The sequence below is a fragment of the Borostomias antarcticus genome (genome assembly GCF_949987555.1).
Source record: "Borostomias antarcticus genome assembly, chromosome: 21".
Taxonomy (NCBI): Eukaryota; Metazoa; Chordata; class Actinopteri; order Stomiiformes; family Stomiidae; genus Borostomias; species Borostomias antarcticus.
The window spans coordinates 16,226,295-16,246,022 of NC_140254.1; the positions used below are offsets into that span (position 1 = coordinate 16,226,295).

Sequence of the window (19,728 nt, forward strand, 5' to 3'; positions counted from 1 at the left end):
GCATAATATACGACTTTATGATTACAGTAAATGTGTTGACTGAACTGACCGGAGAGTGCCAAGGCATCTCATTGCTCCGTACTCATGTACCTAGGCTTCTTATCAGCTGGCTTGTGTGTGTGTGTGTGTGTGTGTGTGTGTGTGTGTGTGTGTGTGTGTGTGTGTGTGCGCGTGTGTGTGTGTGTGTGTGTGTGTGCGTGTGTTTGTGTGTGTGTGTGTGTGTGTGCGTGTGTGTTTGTGTGTGTTTGTGTGTGTGTGTGTGCGTGTGTGTGTGTTTGTGTGTGTGGTCTCATATATTATTAACAGATAGGCTGTGGCGAGTACAGGAGCAAGCTAATGGAGTAACTACAGCTGTCCTATCAAACTATTTTTGGATTGGTAGCATGAGTATCTTAGGGGTACTTTGAATATAATGAAGGGTACAGTACCTGGCTGAAAATAAAGAATTCAAGGTCGAGAAGACTAGACAAGGATTGTAAAAGGGGGAGTGAGAGAGCGAGGTAGAAGGGAGGGAGCTCTGCGTCTTGCCAGTAGTCTGAGTGAGTCACACAGAGAGAGGGAAAAAAAGAGGGAGGGTGCTCGTTCACTCTGCTCTCTCGTGAAGTCGCAAGCAAGTTGGCTGCCGTTAAAGTCCACCCAGGACAGTACCTCGCCCCGGGCCTCCTTCCACCCCTCCTCCACTCCCCCTCACCTTTCACCCTAACCCTCCCACCTGTCTCCGGAGCCTTCGCGTCCCCACTCTTGTCCCAGGCCCGATGCCGGCAAGCCCCCCTGGAAACGTGTTCCCAACCCTGGTGGTTGTCGGGCACATAGTTACTTTGATCGCTGTTTGGCAGTGGAGGACGCGTAAGAGGCAAGGTAAGACCGATGAAAACGAATTTGCGCAAGGCTTACTTCTGGTAAGGTAACGTTACTGTCAGTCTATGTCCTTGGAGCATAGAGGTAGAAATGATATGAAGAGACTTTTCGCTTGTCCTCCTCACTAGTGTTCTTAGTCCTCTGCTCTTCTCTCTCTGTGCGTTTGTGGAGCACACTCCCTGCCCCCCCCCCCCGTTTCCTGCAGTGTGGAAGGGGTGTTGTTAACCCTGTAAATGCTGGATGGTAATATGGTGACGTACAGAGGAGTGCGAGGGCGTTCTTGGCAACTGGGATGTTTTGCCTCAGTTAGGCTCAAGACTTATCTTTGCTATGTCTACCCAGGGAGCTCATTTTGTTGTTTTTATATGGAGGAGGGTCTTCTATTGAGCAGCAATGTGGATCATTTTGATTTCAGATTTCAGTTGTGTTGGTATTGTGGTGCTTGTAGTATGATGGTAGCTTATCCATTCTTGATCTAAATAGGGATATATGCCTTTTGCATACTTTTTATGTATACTGTAGATATTGCATTACAAAATTACTCCACTCAAAGTTCACTCCGTTGCAGTCGTTGTGGTTTTGTTTATAAGGCTGTTCAACAGGCTCTCACTCTACTCACAATATGGAATGCTCACAATGTTAAGTGTTAAGCACAGACCATCTGGTCTCTGAGAATCACACTGAATAATATGTTTATTAAGCCTCTCTGTGTCTTGGAGGGACACAGCTCTGTCATGTGTAGTTTACTGTTGACACAGCTTGTCACAATGAGGTCATGTCCCTGCAGACAACCACACCTACGCCCGCAGGCCTGGCCTGCATGCCTGAGTGAAAGTGTCCAGGTGTGGAGAGATAATGGAGAAGATAAAGAATATAGGGGTATTTTACCTGGTCTTCCTACTGTAACTGCAGGAAGCTAAGAGAGGCCCTCCTATTGTGGATGAGGGAATTTGTGCAGCACAGTGACTCTCTTGGATTAATTTTTGTGTGAAGACAAACTTTCATAACATAAACTGTGGAGCACTTACAAAGTTCTCTAAACAGACCACCCCTTTGCATTTTTTTTCCAAGATGCATTTGTGGTCATTGTGCATAGACTACTGTATATAAGGGAGTCAATTTGACTGGGAAATGGCAGGCAAATATTGCATTGCTAAAACTAGGCCAGGTAACTGGTTAGCCATCTCTAACTCTTGTCAAGTGTTTTGCATTGGAGGTGCAGTGCACACAATACAAAGGGCAATAGTCTATCTAGTACCACAAGGCATATTGCAGTACATTCTGTGGCCATTGATAGATAGACATCAACAAATATATAAACACTCATAGATATACTGTAGATAGATAGATATCAACTTTATTAATCCTCGAAGGGAAATTATTTTGTTGTAGCCAAAGACACACAATGACAATACAATACAAAAACTCAACACAAAGGCACAGTGGACACAGAAATGTAGAAAAGAGGGCAGTACAAATAAAGCACAAAAATGCACAGTATACAATACACAGTCAGGTGTACAGAAAGTCCATAAAGTACCAACATTTGTAGTAACATGTATCAGGCCTGTTTCAAGTTCCAAGTCCAACGCAAAACAGATGAATGTTGCCACGATGCAGTCTTAGCAGACTAGTCCCTGGCTGGATGGTTGTGAAGCTTGATGAACATATGTCCACTAACAAAACAAAAAGGAACAGACTTCCAGTATGGGTCACATGCTGGATGACAGAGAGAACGATAGCCTGGCAAAGAGCACATGCCTCGCTTTTATTGGAAGAGTGCCTTTGATATAGTTTAGGTAGGAGAGCTGAGAGCGAGTATAGGGGGTTTGTTTAAATAAAGCTCTCTGGACACCACATTCTCTATATAGGCTGGGTGATGACGATTTACTCAACACTGAGTAGTGTGTGTACCTTGGATACGGCCACAACAAACCAGTAATTCCTTCTCAGAGTCCCAGACAGGCTCTGTACCCTAAAGGCATTTCTGTCCTGTCGTCTGAGTGCCTTAATAATTATAAATCCATTAGCCCCAGGTGAGATCCTGCAGCCACAGCTGAGTGAGTGAATGAGTTTAAAGTGTTAATTATAGTATAATATACTATATTTAATGATAGTATATAAGTATATTTGAGTATATTTTGGCCTCGAATGGATGTTTTCCAGATACATTCTGCATACATTGCCAGGTCGTCATTGTAAATGAGAATTTGTTCTCAATTGACTTACCTGGTTAAATAAAGGTTAAATAAATAAAAACTAAATAAAAACGTCATAAAAAAGGGTTTGAGCTTCATTGTTGCAACATATGCTGTTAGGATTATTCTCCATTGTACTAGCGCTTTTATTGCATTTTTACATTGAGATGTCAAACTGTGTTTAAATTATTGCTCTCTGAAGCCTCATGACATCTTGAGTGTCTCTCTCTCACACACACATGCGTGCACACACACACACACACACACACAGGTGAAGTGTCTAACACAATGCCGTCTCCAGCATTTTGGCATGTCCTCTGTCCTGAGTGGCACGTCATCCTTCCCAGTGGCCCTGAAGCTTCCAGGTGGCGCTGCCTCTCTCAGCACTGTCCTTATGATTATGTCTCATAGGATGAAGATCCAGCAGAGTGACCACGCCCTTTCCGAACAAAACTGGCTCGATCTTTGCAGGGAAAATACCATCAACTACCTCTGCTTAACGCTGGACATTCATCTCCCATCAACCCAACAATTTTTACGTTTAGGATGAACTAAAGGGTGTTTTCTGGATAGATTGATTGGTTGGAACAATACAGTATGAGTATGTTCTTCTTTGCGTGATTAGGGATTAGTAATGTTTTGAATGAAAAACTTAATTAACTCGTAGCCTTAAATGTAGTTTGTAGTTTTCTATTAAAGTTTGATATCTCTTAAACCTTCCATGGTCTATATGAGCCAATCAGATAGGACTCTACAGGTGTTCTCATTTACATCCTGGTTTATGACCCACAGGATGTAAAAAAAAAAGAAAAAAAGGTTCAGTCTTATAATTCTAAGCTAATTGAATAAATAGATAGCATAAACATACATGTAGTCAAGTTATTAGCTGTAAGCTTAATGGCTTTAAAATCTACTTTTAAACTGTGAATTATAACTTACTTTTTGTTTCCCCCTTGTTAGCTCAGAATAGGTTAAAATGTAGGCTAATAGTTAGTTTCATTATGCTTTAGTTTTGAGTGATGGAGATATCAAAGGGAAGTTATCAAACTATTGCTCAGTCTAGCAACCAAGATGTAATCCTGGTTGATATAGCTGCTGAGTTTAAACACCAAATGCTACAATAGGCTAGATCAAAATGCAGCTGTGTGTACACATATTGCGTCAATCTGTAGAGCAAATATTAGTGTCGAGTGTAATATGAACCTAGGCTACCACCTGTCCCCCTCTATTCATTTTAATTCTAATCTTATTAACGGTCTGAATGATTGACAAGGTTTTTGGGAATGGCTCACCGTAAATTGACCAAATGTTTGTCTTTTTTATAACAACATTAAAAGACACTTTGGAGAGTAAATGTCATGTCTGGCTTTTTCCTGTGTGAGCAAAACTCAAATGGGTTTATTATAATGCTATCTATTGGTTTTAAAACCTAACTGACAGTAGCCTACTGCCTCTTTGCAGAGATGACCTCCCGTGGCTGCTTCTTGACTGCTGATGTTTAGGCTACATGAATAACATTGTATGAATGTTCCACTGAGGAGGAAGACAGGTTTTATTGTCAATAAAGAAAATGGGGCAGCCGTGGCTGTGAGGGAAAAACAGACCAACGGCTGTAATGAACATGGATCTTTCCAGCCATTCAACGCATGCAGATATGGCACCTAGTCAGGTAGCCACGTGAAATTGTTCAATGTTGGGTTTTGAATTAATGTACGAGGCAAAATGTGCAACAGTAATAAAATTGTGTGGAATTTTGAGTCGAATTTAACAGGTCTCACCTGTGTTACTTTTGTTTTTATCACACCAGTCTATGACTTTACTTCTACCTGACATTACTTACATAGGCTAATTCTAGAGTTCATTATGTAATGCTTGGAAAGAAGCACACATTACACCCCCGTGTTGAAAAACTAACACCGTGTGTCAGACTGAAGACAGTGTATGAAACTCGCAAGAGTCGAGGCGGTTCTACCGGGGACGTCCTTCAGCAGGCTACCGAGTCGAGGCGGTTCTACCGGGGACGTCCTTCAGCAGGCTACCGAGTCAAGGCGGTTCTACCGGGGACGTCCTTCAGCAGGCTACCGAGTCAAGGCGGTTCTACCGGGGACGTCCTTCAGCAGGCTACCGAGTCGGTATGTCCAGAGGCACAGAGCGCGAGTCGGACGCGACGACAGCGCTCGCGCACCCATTCTACTAAACAAAATAAATGTGGGCAGGGCTTTGGAAAGAAATTTAACTCTTGGCGATGTGATAGCCTACTACCCCCTGTTCCCCTCCTTTTTAGTTTGTAAAAGGGACAGAAAAGAAAGGAAACTTTGGTTTCGCGTCGCGGGCTGATTCGAGAGTCGAGAGTTAGCCTACGTCTGGGCACATTTAGAGCTCTTCTCTATGGCTGAGATTAAAGACGCTCCCGTGGCAGTCGCAGCTTCTTGGTATGGCTCCTTCGACCAGGAACTCATTTATGGACGCGCAAATTACATCCACGAAATGAGCTGTGGAGAGGTCAGGTCCCATTTGTACAGCAGAATGTGCTGCGCAGGTAAGCGGTAACCTAGTGCATGTCCAAAATCTCGGTTTCCACGACCGTCTCGTTGCTAGGGGGAGGAGGAGTTCTGAAGGGGGGGGGGGGGGGGGGGGGGTAGATAGAATCGGTGGAGGGAAGAATATATATTAACCTTTTGCATACCGTAGCATCATGTAAACAACACTGTCAATTTAGCCTTCAGTTTGTCCTGTGTGACTAACTGTGAGATAAGATTCATTCCATAGCCTATAGTAATAGGCTATTTAATAATAATAATAATGTTAAATACTAACAAATTGATTTGTTAGAGTGACATACGTGCAACTAGACCTTTGCCTTAGTCATCACATAGTTTACTATAACTGCATAGTATGGTATGATATTGAATGCTTACTTGTAACCTACAACGTGAGATATACTGTATGTGTATTTGTCTAATTGTGTAAACCACCTCAAACCTCAGTATCTGCAATAACATATTGATGCAATGATATTGATTTGATTTCTCTACAACTAGACCAATGCATGACGATAATTGTTGCCAGGGAAGAAGAGATGGATGTGCTGTAACTCATGCTGAGGCCAGCCAGAGCTGACAGAACTGCTCAGCTTTCCCGGAAAATCAAGTCCTTAGCTCTCTATCTCCATAGAGACTTGTGCAAAGGTCTTTGATCAAAGCGATTTCAGAGATGAAAGAGATTCAGAGATTAAACTTGAAAGTTTAAATAGCCCAGGTTTTTCTAATAGTGGCTTGTGGTGCTATATTTGTAGTGTCATGTTTTCAACAGAAGAGGGAGACAACCGGTTTCACTAATTCATCCCTGAGGGTTTTCACTGAGTCCCATTGACAATGAGGATCACGTCTCTCACCGATGAAGTACACAGCTCTTCAGGAACACAGCTCTTCGGGGAAATCTAAAGCAGAATTGGAATTTTGGAAGTCATTACTGGCTTTGCTTATTGAGAGCATAGTAAACATGATAAACTGATGACATCTGGTGTTCTTCTCTTTCATTATGATATGCAATGATTATCAATGTCTCATGTCACTTGTGGCAGTTTTGAGGTCGCAGGATTGTGTGGTAGTTATGGGTTTGGAACAGACATACTAGAATATTATGGTATTTACAAATCAATATTTTCATCAGGGCCTGTTGAGGATCTGTAGCCCTAGGCCCACAGGGCTCCATACCTTAGCCCTGCTTTGAGGAACCTCAAAAAATGCATGCCATTATTCCTGCCTCGTAAATCAGCATCTGTGTGTACGTACTGTACTTGTGGGACATATATTATCTTCAGTGTTTGTGAGCATTCCAGCCTTCTATGGCATTTTTCTTCATGCTCTTGCATGCACAGAGATAGTTTGGTGGGTCGGTGGAGTTGAGGCGTGCCCATTGGGGTGGTGTGTCTGTGGGGAGTGGCCTACGCCCCAAGCAGGAATGTGAAGAGTGACAGGCCTCTCCTTGCATCAGACCAACTCATAAAACTATCACCTCTCGCATATCTCTGCATGGTATCTATCTGGGGGGGCGGGGGTATCCAAGGATGATGAACCCAATGTGTTACAACTAGGCTGCTCTAGAAAAAAAACATGATGACAGGCAGAGTTCGATTATGTTCTTTAAAACTGGGTATCGTTCAACTGAGAGGAATGCTATGGAAGTCAAACTGATTTTGAGTCTCAATGGCAGTTTTATAACTATTTGAAGTTTCAGTATAGGTAAATAGGCCAGTGGGTACCAGTAAGATATTGATGCAAATGTGCCATTGTTTTTAATAATATTTTGTGAATATCTGATAGCCATTCACAATTATTATTATTGTGTAGCAGCCTTGCCATACTGTAGGTATTCGTGAGTGGTGACAGCCTCCCCTTATGTCCTGTTTTTGGTGTCTGTGGGCCTGCCATGCAATGTTACACTTTAATGCATTATACATGCTTTCCTTTGTCTCACTTCCATTCAACTAGAATGTAACCCATCAAAGACTGCACCTCTTCAGACTGCAGGTCTGTGGTTTTATTTCAGGCATGCAGTATAGTGCCTATAGGAGACAGGGCCTGGCAGAGGACTCGACTCATATCAGCAGCAGATCCCCTCTCAAGCCCCAACAGGCCAGCGCCCTCAGCAGACATCCAGAGAATCCTGCTCCTTGTCATGCTCATCTCCTTTGAGAGAGGATGATGGATGCTCCTTAGGGCGAAGAGTGTCAGAAGTGTTTCGGTGCTATTGTTGATGTGTCACGTCTATGGAGCTGAGAAGAAGGCGCTGGTCGTTAATAGGTCTGGCCTTCGAACATGACTGGCCTGTTCAAATAACTATTTTTTTCTCTCCAGTTTTGTGAGGAATGTATTTAGGAGTTCAAAAAGCATGATGTTCTTTACGAGAAAGTGCTGTCTCTAGAGGATCATCCAGATTCCATTGCTCTGGGGGTCCACCATTGCGTGTGGAACGTACTCCCCTCTACCTCTGTCTCCCATTTGATACTCCTCACGCTCATTCCAGACATGCACAATGGCTTCCTTGTCATCAGTCTGGTGTTTTTACACCAGTGTGGTCAGTCTGGTAGGCCTGGTTGCGAGCCAGAACTCTTTTCTGCCTTCCTGTCTGCCTTTTCTCCACTTATTAGGCAGCCTCTTTCCTACTGTAACAAGCACAGCTCTTACAAGACATGAAATCTATTTAGAAAAATAAATCCACACCAAATGCTTGAATACAAACTCTCAACTCAAATATGGAAACTTAATCAAAGTTCTGTTTATACCTTGAGGTGGTTTTAAGACTTTCTGGCCTTGGGGCCCTGCCCTGTGCCTTCCTAACGGAAACAGCGTTGTAAACCAAGGGTTCCCCATAATTATGCCCCGATGGGAATAGTACATCACAGGGGATTCCCCATGGTGGTGCCGTGTGGTGGAATGGGTGATGATTCATTTCCATTGGGTGTCACCGTAGCCCCTGGCCTGACTGGTACAGTATAATGTAGACCTTTCATTCAGTGTGGGCTGTGGTAGTCAGCTATGGCATGTCTAGCTTTCCTGTCCCTAATCACGCACTTGGAGCCGCTGTCTTGCACACGTGGAGCCACAGTGGGAAGAGAATTTTCCACTAGTCAGTCATTTATTTCTGTTTGAAAAATTAAAAATGGAATAAATTAGACTACATTACTTCTTCTGTGGAACTGGTTTGTAATATGTAGGCTACAACTGTATGGTCCTGTCGCTTTTTACGTATTTTATAGCTGTCATCTCCCTCCTTATCTTCCCATCCTGTCTCTCTGGAAGCTGGGTGGGGTTAGGGTGGGCATGGGTGGGCTGGGCTAGGCTGGGCTCGGATGCGATGGGGAGGTTCCCTCTCCTTACACAGACCACAGAGCAGTGAACAACAGGTCCTGACATTATAGCCTGCAGGCACACATTTTGCAAGAGCTGGAGAAAAGAAAAACAGATCAGGAGGGTTAGTAGGCCTACAGAGCGAGGGAGCAAAACGGGAGAGGGGCGAGAAAAAAGGGAGTGAGGGCTTCTGCACCAAACTGAGTCACAGACTTGAACACACCCATTAGACTGCATCTTCTTTGGTCTGAGGCAGACGTTTGGGCAAGAAGAAGAGGAAGTACAGTAGTGGTGTAGCCTCTGATACTGTTATGTTTCTCTGAGTTAATGCTACTAGATTGATAGTAGGATGTCAAGCTTCAGAAACTCCTCTGATAGTGTGGGAAGTGACAGGGTCTTCACAGAGGATAACTACTACCAGGGGATTCTCAAGGCCACGGATGGAAGGAAAGGTACAGTAGGCAGCTATAATTACAGTCTGGTATTGATTCCAGAGATTTCAGTTAGAATATAATGCGAGTTTTGCATGTCTATCTTTTGTCTTTGGTCAGCTTCCACATTGTGTCTTGTTCAAATTGATCCCTTATTGTTTACAGATCTGTCAGTCTATTTTTATGACAATTGAATAATCAGTTTTATACTGTAGTTGATGTAAATCTACTCATCCCTTATGGTCGTGTTGTGTTCACTTCCATGACCAGTGTTTCCGAGTCATGGGTCACACCCCTCAGCTGTGTCACTGGGACTGTCCTTCCCTACTTGGCTATGAGACACTCCTGATCTTGAGTTTCATCCACTCCGTTTTAGTAATTTCGTTTTACTGAAGCGATACTGTCGGTTTGCTTCTTGTTCATAATAATGTACAAGATTGCCTTCTATTCCTTTGAATATCATGTTGTGGTAGTAGTACTTCTAAGAATACAAAAGGTTTTGTCAGGAGACCTCTCCATCTCACCTTTAACCTTTGCCACTTTGTGTGTCAGCCTAGGGAAGCTTATATGCTTGGTGCTGAATAAGTGCCCCATGCTATGTGAACATTACAACCAAAAACAGCTGAGCAGGATCATTTGGTTTAAGTTTCATGATGCTTTAAACTGGGATGGGATTGGAATGCTAAGTGCTGGCCTCAGTCGATACCCTCTGACCTCTGACTTCTGCACATACAGGTACAGCTATGTCAGTGTCAGAGAAGCAGATGGTCTCCAGCTGCAGAAAAAAACAACATAAAGTAGTATTGTTTGCAATTTTGTTAGTATGTCAGTTTTCTTGTAAGAGCTAACAGTCAGCGGTGTCCCGGGCCATTTTCTCTCCTCATGCCTCATGCCTCATGACTCTCATTGTTCAGGTAATTTCTTCTTGTTATACATGAGATCCTCTTTGATCTCAGAGCTTATTCTGTGGATTCTCATCACGTCTTCACTCCAGGTTTCTATATGTACAGTAGTAACAAAATTAGCCATATCACCCGCCCTTCCACCCAGTGTTGAAATACTGTAATATTCACTGTACTGTATGTTTCGCTTGACAAATACTGTACGCACTCAGCCCTGTTCCCTCAGAGTGGTGCTGGGAGGAGAAGTGAGAGTGCCGTTTGGTATTTGACTAATAAGGCTGGATCAGGGAGCCGCTACTGTACCTTGTTGTTAAGTTGTGAGGTAAACTTTGCACAACTACGTGACGCCTGCTGGTAGATGGTGAATGTGATATGGGACATATTTTGGTCTTCCCCATGATCAAACAGGCATTGACAAACCTCTGGTTAGAGTGATAATCACAGTTCGGGATCAAAACAAACCTTGGATACGACTGCAAGGTGGAACATGTTCTCCTACTACTGTTACATCAGACTTGGCCACAACAACAGCTTCTGTCCTTGTGGCCAAGTCTGGTGTAATATTATAGGCTCAAATAGTCTCTTATTTGGGTTCAAACCCTGACCTGTTGCACTTCAAATGGTCATCTGGGCATCCCATGCTCATCCAAACTACTGAGATGTGACCCAGCACTACCTTTGGTGGTTTTCATAAACATTTCATTTTCTCCCTCACACAGATGAACGTGACCGGGTGCAGAAGAAGACCTTCACAAAATGGGTCAATAAGCACTTGATGAAGGTAAGAACCAGAACAACACACACAACAGTTTACTTGTAGAGCCCAGCCCTCAACCCTACACAACTCTACATTCACCATATTAAAAACTGGTTTGGGCATACATGTGGCAAAATATTTAGTCCATCTTTCACTGGGTGTACTTAGAATGTACTGCACTTAACTGCGATGGTAGTGATTACAGTACTAATACTTTCCAAGAGAGTAACCCTCTCTCTGTGGTACAGTAGTCTATTCTGACAACAGATCATGAAACCTAACGACGACTGCAGTTTTCACAGATGGGGCAGTTTGTAATTGAAGGTTATTAGGAGTAGACTACTTAGCGGTATTACAAAGAAAGAACTCTGTCCTGAGATAACCCAGAGAGCCTGTACAGTATCTATGGAAACCTTGCAGGCAGACATTACTTTCTCTTTGGTTACAGTATCTGTTGTCAACTAGTGTATCTACAGTATACCAGAGTGGTCATATTAATGACAAACACATTCCTATGCTTTATGATTGTCTAGAAACCCCCTCAATGGTTTTATTGAAGAGTAATTTTATGCAGCATCGTGACAGGCAACTCTACTGCACATTACAAAGTCATTGTGTCAACCACGGTTTCCAAAGTAAATACTACTTGTGCCAAAAGCATACACTTTTACGTTTTTTTTTTCCGATCTCAGCAAAAATGCAGTACAAACACGCTAATCCTGTTGCATGTGTGAGAGAGTGAGTCATACACATCTGGTCTAGTTTTAGCTGGCTCTCTGAATGGGGGCCAGAGTTCTGGGCATGGGGGTCAGGTTGCACATCTGGCCCACAGACTGTCTGGCTTCTGGGGATCTGGGGCTGCGAAGCAGACAGCAGAAGGAAGACCAGGGTGGCCCACCTAATTCACAACCTCTCTGGCTGAGCGGAGTTGCTACAGTACTTAGTTTTCCATTAGTTTCTTCTGTAGAGATGGGTATGCCATTCACATACTGTTGAGGTCTCTAACAAGGGGGTCTTGATAGAAAGCTACCACACCTTAAATCCCACCCTCTCTCACAAGACTTATACAGTCTCCCTTGGACCGTATATGTTAGGGACTTTTCGGATTTAAATGTGAGTAATGTGAGCAGCCAGTCAACAAACAGACCACAACAAGGGTCCAGGGCCTTCGCCTCATTGGTGAACCAGCAGCACAGTCAAATCTTCAATCTTCCCCCGTGTCGTTGTTTTTCACCGGGGAAATGAAGTGTGTCAAACCCTGTGAGGAATGTCTGTGCATTGATCTCCCCTGGCACAGAGATGGGTGAGTCAGAGGTTTTGTTTGGAGTTGTTACTCCTTTGTAATGAAATCCCTCTCATCTGGCTCAGTGGGTCCATGTGGGATGCCCTGGGTTGTTTTGGTCCTTGTTCAGAGCAGGTACGTAGGATTAACTGACAGGCACTGAGGTAACTCGCTGTTGTGCAATACATTGTATGCAATATAATGTTTTTTTTGTATTTTCTTTTTTTGAATTATTATTATATTCGTAACTTATTATGGTAATGGACTGAAATGCACTGTAGCCTAACTTTTACACTAGGGAACAGCCTGTACCATCTGGCAGGGGGACTACCTTTTGGCTACAATTGTAGCACATTTCCATTTTTGTTTTAAAATGTTCATCAATGTTCACTGTCCCTACTTGAGCAAATAAATGAATTGAATTGAATTGAGGTCCATATCCCAGCCCTGGGCAGATACCCTCTCATTGCTACAGGGCTAGCATTCTAGCAGAGTCGAGTACATTTTATAGTTCTACCACATCCCTTCTTTTGACTACAAAATAGCGACTTCACACAAACTGCAGTATTAGCCATCATTTGCAGATCTAAGCCCACGATAAATATGTATCAAACCCAAAACATCCAAGACTATACTATAGGACCTGCTCCAGATACTTAGCCCCGCACACAATGACACAATGACATGAGAGCAAACCTGAAGAAGCAGATGCGAAACGTGGTGTTTGCTCCTTGATTTTTACTGGCAAAAAATTAAAATATTAAAAGAAGTCAGTCTGAAGATTTATTAGTGTGCAGTGAATTTATTATCTATGGACATTGTTTATTAATGCAATCACCACACCAACAAATTTAAACAATGGCATAGGAGACGATCAATTGTCTATTTATTTATGGTCTTGGCTGCCAAATGAAATCTCGATTGGCCTCGGAATGATACATCTTAGCCAAATCATTAAATGATTCCACAAGTATGCCGGACACACCAACTGACTCCTGGACACAAAATACCATACTTTGACTGTTCTACCTATATAACGTTGGTATAGCCAATACCATTTGCCTATGCTGTTTGTACAAGAATGCAACCGTGTCTGGGCCCATAATGTCAACTAAAGTCTATCCTTCTCAAACTGTCAATAAATGTATATGTCCAATGTTTTTGTGGTTCTGTTGTCTTCTCCATCTGTCAAGACGAGGCTCATGGCTTGTTTCATCAAGATCTTTCTTTCTTTCTTCTCTCCATTTCTCATCCTATCTTTCCATCCTTTCCCACCAGCACTGGAGAGCAGAGGTAGGTGCTGTCTGTGAACAGGCCTGTGCAAAGTGCTGAGTGGACACACATTCTTTTTCCTGCATGCGTTTGGTTGCTTTTCCCCCTCAGGCATTCTACCTGGTCACCTAAACCTCTAACCTGCCTCTCCTGTGTCTCTGGGCCCCTGGTAACCCTCATGTTCCTAATCACTGCTACAGCCTTTCGGCAGGGCAAGTGGCCCAGAGTGTGGCCCATTAAACCAGTTTGACCGCTCTATAAGCATTAACATTAAAAACATGCTACTTTAACGATTTTTCATTTTAAGAGTTTAATTGATTGTAAAAGCATTACTTTTAAGTTACACGTTTCCGAATCAAAGGCTTAATGACTAAACAAATTGTTTCTGCAGGAGGAATAGTAACTCAAATCATTCTGTGTGTGGTTAGGTCCCATCCTCCCTTTCAGTTACCTTGCTCTTGGTTTCTAACAGAGCTTCCCACAGTATTATTAGCCCTGAGTCAAGCAAAACTCTCAGATTAAAGGTAGTATAGATGATTTTGGAAAAACCAGGAAGTGTAAGCTATGTGTAAGGTAAGAGTTCCTTACCTTGATCAAATCGAATGGGTGAGCCATGCAAGCAGCTGCGCTCCGAACTACCAGCATTAAAGTCGCACTGAAACGGACGTTTGAGATCATCTTAACTTCCGTAGTTTGACGTATTTCCGACGCAAACAAGCTATGAGGGTGGGACATGTTTAGAGGAATTTGATTGGAACATTGACAAGTGGACGGGTTTTAAGAACTTTAGACAGATTCGATAGAAGGATAGCGTTGATTGACGGGTGGACGTCGTGAGATTATTGGCCTAAAATCTAAGGTACCTGTTGTCGTCATTGCACGTGACCTACAATTTTCCAGGAAGTAAGAAATTATATACTTTGATATAGGATTACAACAAAATTTGTAAACATTTTGTAATTTTTTTGGCATACATCGTTGAATAGGTGAACACTATGGCCAATTATGTGAACCAAAATGGGACAGAATGCTTTTTTCATTTCAGTGCGACTTTAAGTGCATTAAGTCTGAATCAAAACATTTTCTCCCACGCTTCTCTTCAGAATTCAGACGAGCCTCGTACGCTCGCTCTATTCTACTACCAAAAAGAGTAAGCTAGATTTTGAAAAAACAACAAATAATACAATTTTAAAAAGGTAGGTTACCTTTAACTGAGTATGATGTGTACAGTAGTGATGTTGCACCGTGTGTTTAACAATGTAACAATACTAAAGATTGTGAAAGAAGAGATGACAGTACAACATCATGTTACACAGAGGTTTCTTCTGTGTCAAATACAATGAGGGAGTCAGTTCTTTCTAAAAGCAGCTTTTTCAGCTGTGATAGTCACCAGAAATGACTAAAATGGTTGTTATTAATAGAAGGAATTCAGCCTACAGATGGTTGTTTATCTTCAGGTCAGATAAGAAAAGAGTTTGACATCTGTCCCTAGACTCCATTACCAATTGATTTATCCTCACAAACACAGAAACAGCAGTCGATCTGAAGTAATTTCTGAACAAGTCTGTATCTAACTGTCCCTCACCTCTCTTCTGCTCAGGCTCAGCGTCATGTCACAGACCTGTATGAAGACCTGCGAGATGGACACAACCTCATCTCCCTGCTGGAGGTGCTCTCTGGAGAGACACTGGTGAGTCTGGGTGACCTTTGCCACCTGAAGAGACCTCTGCTTCTGCTACAAACCCTCCCCACCCACCCTCCTTCCCCCAACTCCTCCTCTTGTCCATTCTGTTATTTCATTGTCCTTCTCGCTTTTGTTGCTTCTGAGTCCATTCCACTGTGATTTAGTCCTCAGTTATGATAATGTTGCAGCCGTTCTACGCGAGGATCATCTTATACACAGCCTGGAAGATTTTTGATGTCTTCACCTTCTTGCATGTGTTGAACTGAAACTTTTAATTTATTGACCACAAACATTTCAGTACATGCTCTAAAGAATGTGCACAATCTGACTAAACCAACAATCATAACACTGGTTGACAGTGTTAACTATTTATTTGTCAGTAACACACCATTCAGCGATTATTTCATAGCCTTAACACAAAGTTCACATGATTTGCTTCTCTCGTCGTAACCTTTCTGCACTTTACTTGTTTAAACCCCTGGTTTTCCTTTCTCTAATTCCTGTTTGCTGACCTTTGACCTTTGCCCTGACCTGTGCCCCTTTGCCTCTGCCTCCTTCTCTTGCGATGCTTCTTGCTGTGGTAGCCGAGGGAGCGTGACGTTGTCAGGAACGTGCGGTTGGTGAGTGGGGCTGGACTGCGGGCGCCAACCGCGGGCGTGGCATGTGTCACTCCCAGGTGGCTGCTGGGTGGTGCATGATGTCACTTCCTTGTCTTGTTCTCTCTATGTCAGCGTCGCCCTTCCTTCTCTCAAGGAGCTGGTGGAAAATGTAAATCTGCGTTCAGATAGATTAGTGACGAGGCCAGGCTCATTGGCTAGGGATATCCCTTCATACTAATTGTATGCCCTTTGTTGGCCTGTAAAACATGTGTGGTAGTCTTTGTTCATTTGTGTTGCTATGTTTAGACCTGTATGTGGGGGTAGCTATGTGCATTGGAGTTGGAAGGAGATTAGACATGTTAACCTAACTACACATGGAAATACTGAACGCAGATGTGACATTATAGAATCACTCAGCCTGCTGTACTTTCATAGCATCAGTATCATAGCATCATACAGTAGCTCAGTCAGATAGTTCCATCTATGCTCTGCTACAAGTTGTCTTTATATGCTGGTAAAAATAAAAATGGATACATCAGATCATTTGACTTGTACCGTGTTCAAAACTAGTGTATAGTGACATCCCTGCAAGCCAATAAGAGATCATCAAGCTTGCAACTGGCTTTGAGCTTGAGACCATGTGGCTTGAGGCACCAATGCATGCAATGGTGGGCCAAATGCAGATGTCCTTCCCGTTGGATGATGAGGATGATGATGATGAGGATGATGATGATGATGATGATGATGATGATGATGATGATGATGACGATGATGATGATGGAGATTATAAGATGAAGGTGTCTGGTGTTCTCAACCATGGTCAAGCTTTAAGACACTGCTGCTTTGCTTGAGGTATCTGCTGGAAGAGAATGTGTTGTGTTCCAGATCATTTCATTCAATTAGCATGTTGTTGTTTTTTAACCTGCACAAACAAGGAATATTTTCACTTACGGTAACATAGCTGTCTGAGCGTAGATTTTATGGGACCTGAAGTTGCTTTGTGATACACATGGATGTGGACAGACTCTTGGGGGAAAGTGAGATGTGATTGATTCTTGGAAGAAAGTCAGGTTACATGTTTAATATTTTCCCATTGCCCATGATGTGGTTTAACTTGTCGCAGTGCCTTCCAATGAGGCATCTACAGTAAAACTGCTAGACCTACTGTAAGCTAGAGTGAAGAACTGGATGAGATTCTGTTCCCCTCAAATTTCAGATGAAGTGTTTTGTTCAGTGTCGATAAGGCCATGGCTGCCAAGGTTTACAGATTCTGCTTGTGATACCTGTCTCAGTCCTGGGCCTTGTTCTGCTGTGTCATCTGTACTGCGAGTTCTCTCCTCTCCCGCTAAAGTCCCACTTCTTCTCCTTCTCCACAGCCCAGGGAGAAGGGGCGCATGCGCTTCCACAAGCTGCAGAATGTACAGATCGCCCTGGACTTCCTGAAACACAGACAGGTAAAGTGTCAGCAACATGTTTTGACATGTTTCATTGAATTCATCCGTTTTTGAGACAGTCGAAGCCCTGTGGAAAGATATGTTTATGAAATGATTGGCTCCCCTCTGGGACAGGTCAAACTGGTCAACATCAGGAATGATGATATCGCCGATGGCAACCCCAAGCTGACTCTGGGCCTGATATGGACCATTATCCTCCACTTCCAGGTAAAGTATGACATGTTTAACACTGCTTCTTTTTTTACTGGAAAGAATGGATTCATTATATCTCTGTCAATTATAATGAAACGTAGTCATGTGCCTTAATTAGGCTAGTTTATCAACTTCAAGCAATTCAACCTGCCAGCTATTGTTCACAGAGCAGATAGAGTACACTATCAGTCCACATGGAACATTGTAAATGGGCCTCTTGTAGCATTTGCTACCACTTAATCTCCAATACAACTCCTCTCACGTTTTGCATATGTGAAGGACTTCCAGAATAAACATCGGAAAAGTACTGGTATGCTCAGTAGATGACCATGTGGGGTTTTCATTGTGGCTATAGCTAACTCAGTGAGTGATGGAAGCTCATTTCCAAAATTGAAGGAAGGAGGTGGTGATTCATCTAGCAGAATATGGGAAAAAAAAGAACACAAAGAATTCTTTGATGCTATAATGGGTATAATGGGTATAATGGTTATACTGGGATCAGGATCTGGGATCCTGTCCACTCCAGTGTGACTCACTGTTTCCCTTAAGGAAGCAGGGTGGAGAGCTGGGAGTATGGTACTGTAGGTCTATGGTCTGTGGATGAAGCTGGAGTGAGAGTGATCTGGTTGTCATCTGGTGGCCACAATTACTTCAAAACAGCAATCATGATTCATTATTCAGAATTTTCTCATCTATTCCTGTGGCACATGATAGTCATTTTAAACAAAGGCAAAACAAAAACAAAAAACTCCATTGGCAATTTACAGTATGTGTGTGCAGGTAAGGAGTAGTTAGATAATCTTCCACGATGGGAAGCTGGATGAAGGAAGCGGGAATCTCTTCTCTCTAGGTCCTATTAAAAGTGGAGTGAGAGGTCGGAAGGCCAGTTTCCCTTAGGGTCATGAGTCACACACTGCCTACATACAGTAACAGTGAGGTTCCCACACTGCAGATACTGTAAGAGGGGGGAGAGATCTTCTGATTTCCCCCCCTCCACCCTTTCCTCCAAGGCTCTAGGGTGATATAAGAGGCTCTGCCACAAGCCTAATAAAATAAAGGATTGTGACTTTTGTCATAAATCACTGCTTGTCCCAGCTAGGCCCTATAAAGTGTCTTATGACTGAGAACACCGATGTCTCTATGGACCATAGTCGTTATGGTTATATTTCTTCTATTTTTAATGCTTGTATGTTGGCATCATTTCTTTCTATTTTTAAAGTACTGGTACTGGCACATAGCACATACGTCAACAAAGCACAGCAGTAAACATGGTTCTTCTTTAAAGGCTTTCTATTAAAATATACAGTAGGTGCAGTAAAGTCAACAACACAGCTGTCTGTGGTATTCACCTGAGATACGTGTTCTCTAGTACCACCTCTCTTCCTCTGACTATAGCTTTGATATCCTGCTCACAGAGGAATTTGCCTAAAGATATTTTTCGAACAGACTCCAGTGCTCATTTGCACTCTGAAAAGATCCTAATGTGGGATTTAGCTCAGGGCCACACTTTATCAAATTCAGTGCTCTGTCAACATTTTTTTTACTCACATCTAAGTGTGAATACTAAAGCTGTTGTTGTTCAAAGCACAATCTTAAAGGGATTTAATCAGACTGGTGGTTGGTGAGATTTTGACTGTGAGTCATTGCAAGGCTGGAAGAAGTAAACTATGTACATTATTGGGAAAATGATTCAACCTCCTGTTCTAATGACTTTACCACAACATGCACAGTTCCCAGGCTAGGGTGGACATATATCCTAATTGTTCCCCTTTAGCTTCCAGTTTGTGAAAATCAGAAAAATTGTCCCAGGCAACACATTTTCCACAATGTACTGTACAGTAGGAGGCCACGCCTGCTCTGATGTGAGGGGCAAGGGGCTGTATTAACTTATTTTTCTTTAAAAGAAGAATATTTACAGACGTGGTGTAAGTGGTATGACCAGTCGATATAGTCGGAATTGTCTTATTTTCTTTCCTCTATACAAATTGATTAATGCATATTTAGAGATAGCTGCTTTTATCACAAAGCTCCTGGTGTTGATTGGTTGAATATCAGAGTGTGCTAATCAATATTCACGATAAGTTAGCCCATAAGCATGACTTAGCAACAATGTTAGTGGTTTTGTCATCACAAACATGACCCCATGGTATATGGTATGATACAACTTAGTGAAAAGTGAAAAGCATACAACATTTAATACATTTACTGGATGTGCCATAGATAACAAGTGAACAGGCTAGTGAAATG

At 42.7% G+C, this 19,728-nt stretch overlaps 1 protein-coding gene across 1 annotated transcript in view; it reads left to right on the top strand.

Moving 5' to 3' along the window:
- The window catches only part of pleca (plectin a), a gene marked incomplete at its 5' end in the record, with an annotated part of 72,853 nt that overhangs the window by 26,172 nt on the left and 26,953 nt on the right, over positions 1 to 19,728 (top strand). The window contains 4 exons of the mRNA XM_084455399.1: positions 10,961 to 11,022; positions 15,153 to 15,242; positions 17,212 to 17,289; positions 17,404 to 17,496. Of these exons, the coding sequence (XP_084311525.1) occupies positions 10,961 to 11,022; positions 15,153 to 15,242; positions 17,212 to 17,289; positions 17,404 to 17,496 (323 nt within the window). The remainder of the gene's footprint in view (positions 1 to 10,960; positions 11,023 to 15,152; positions 15,243 to 17,211; positions 17,290 to 17,403; positions 17,497 to 19,728) is intronic.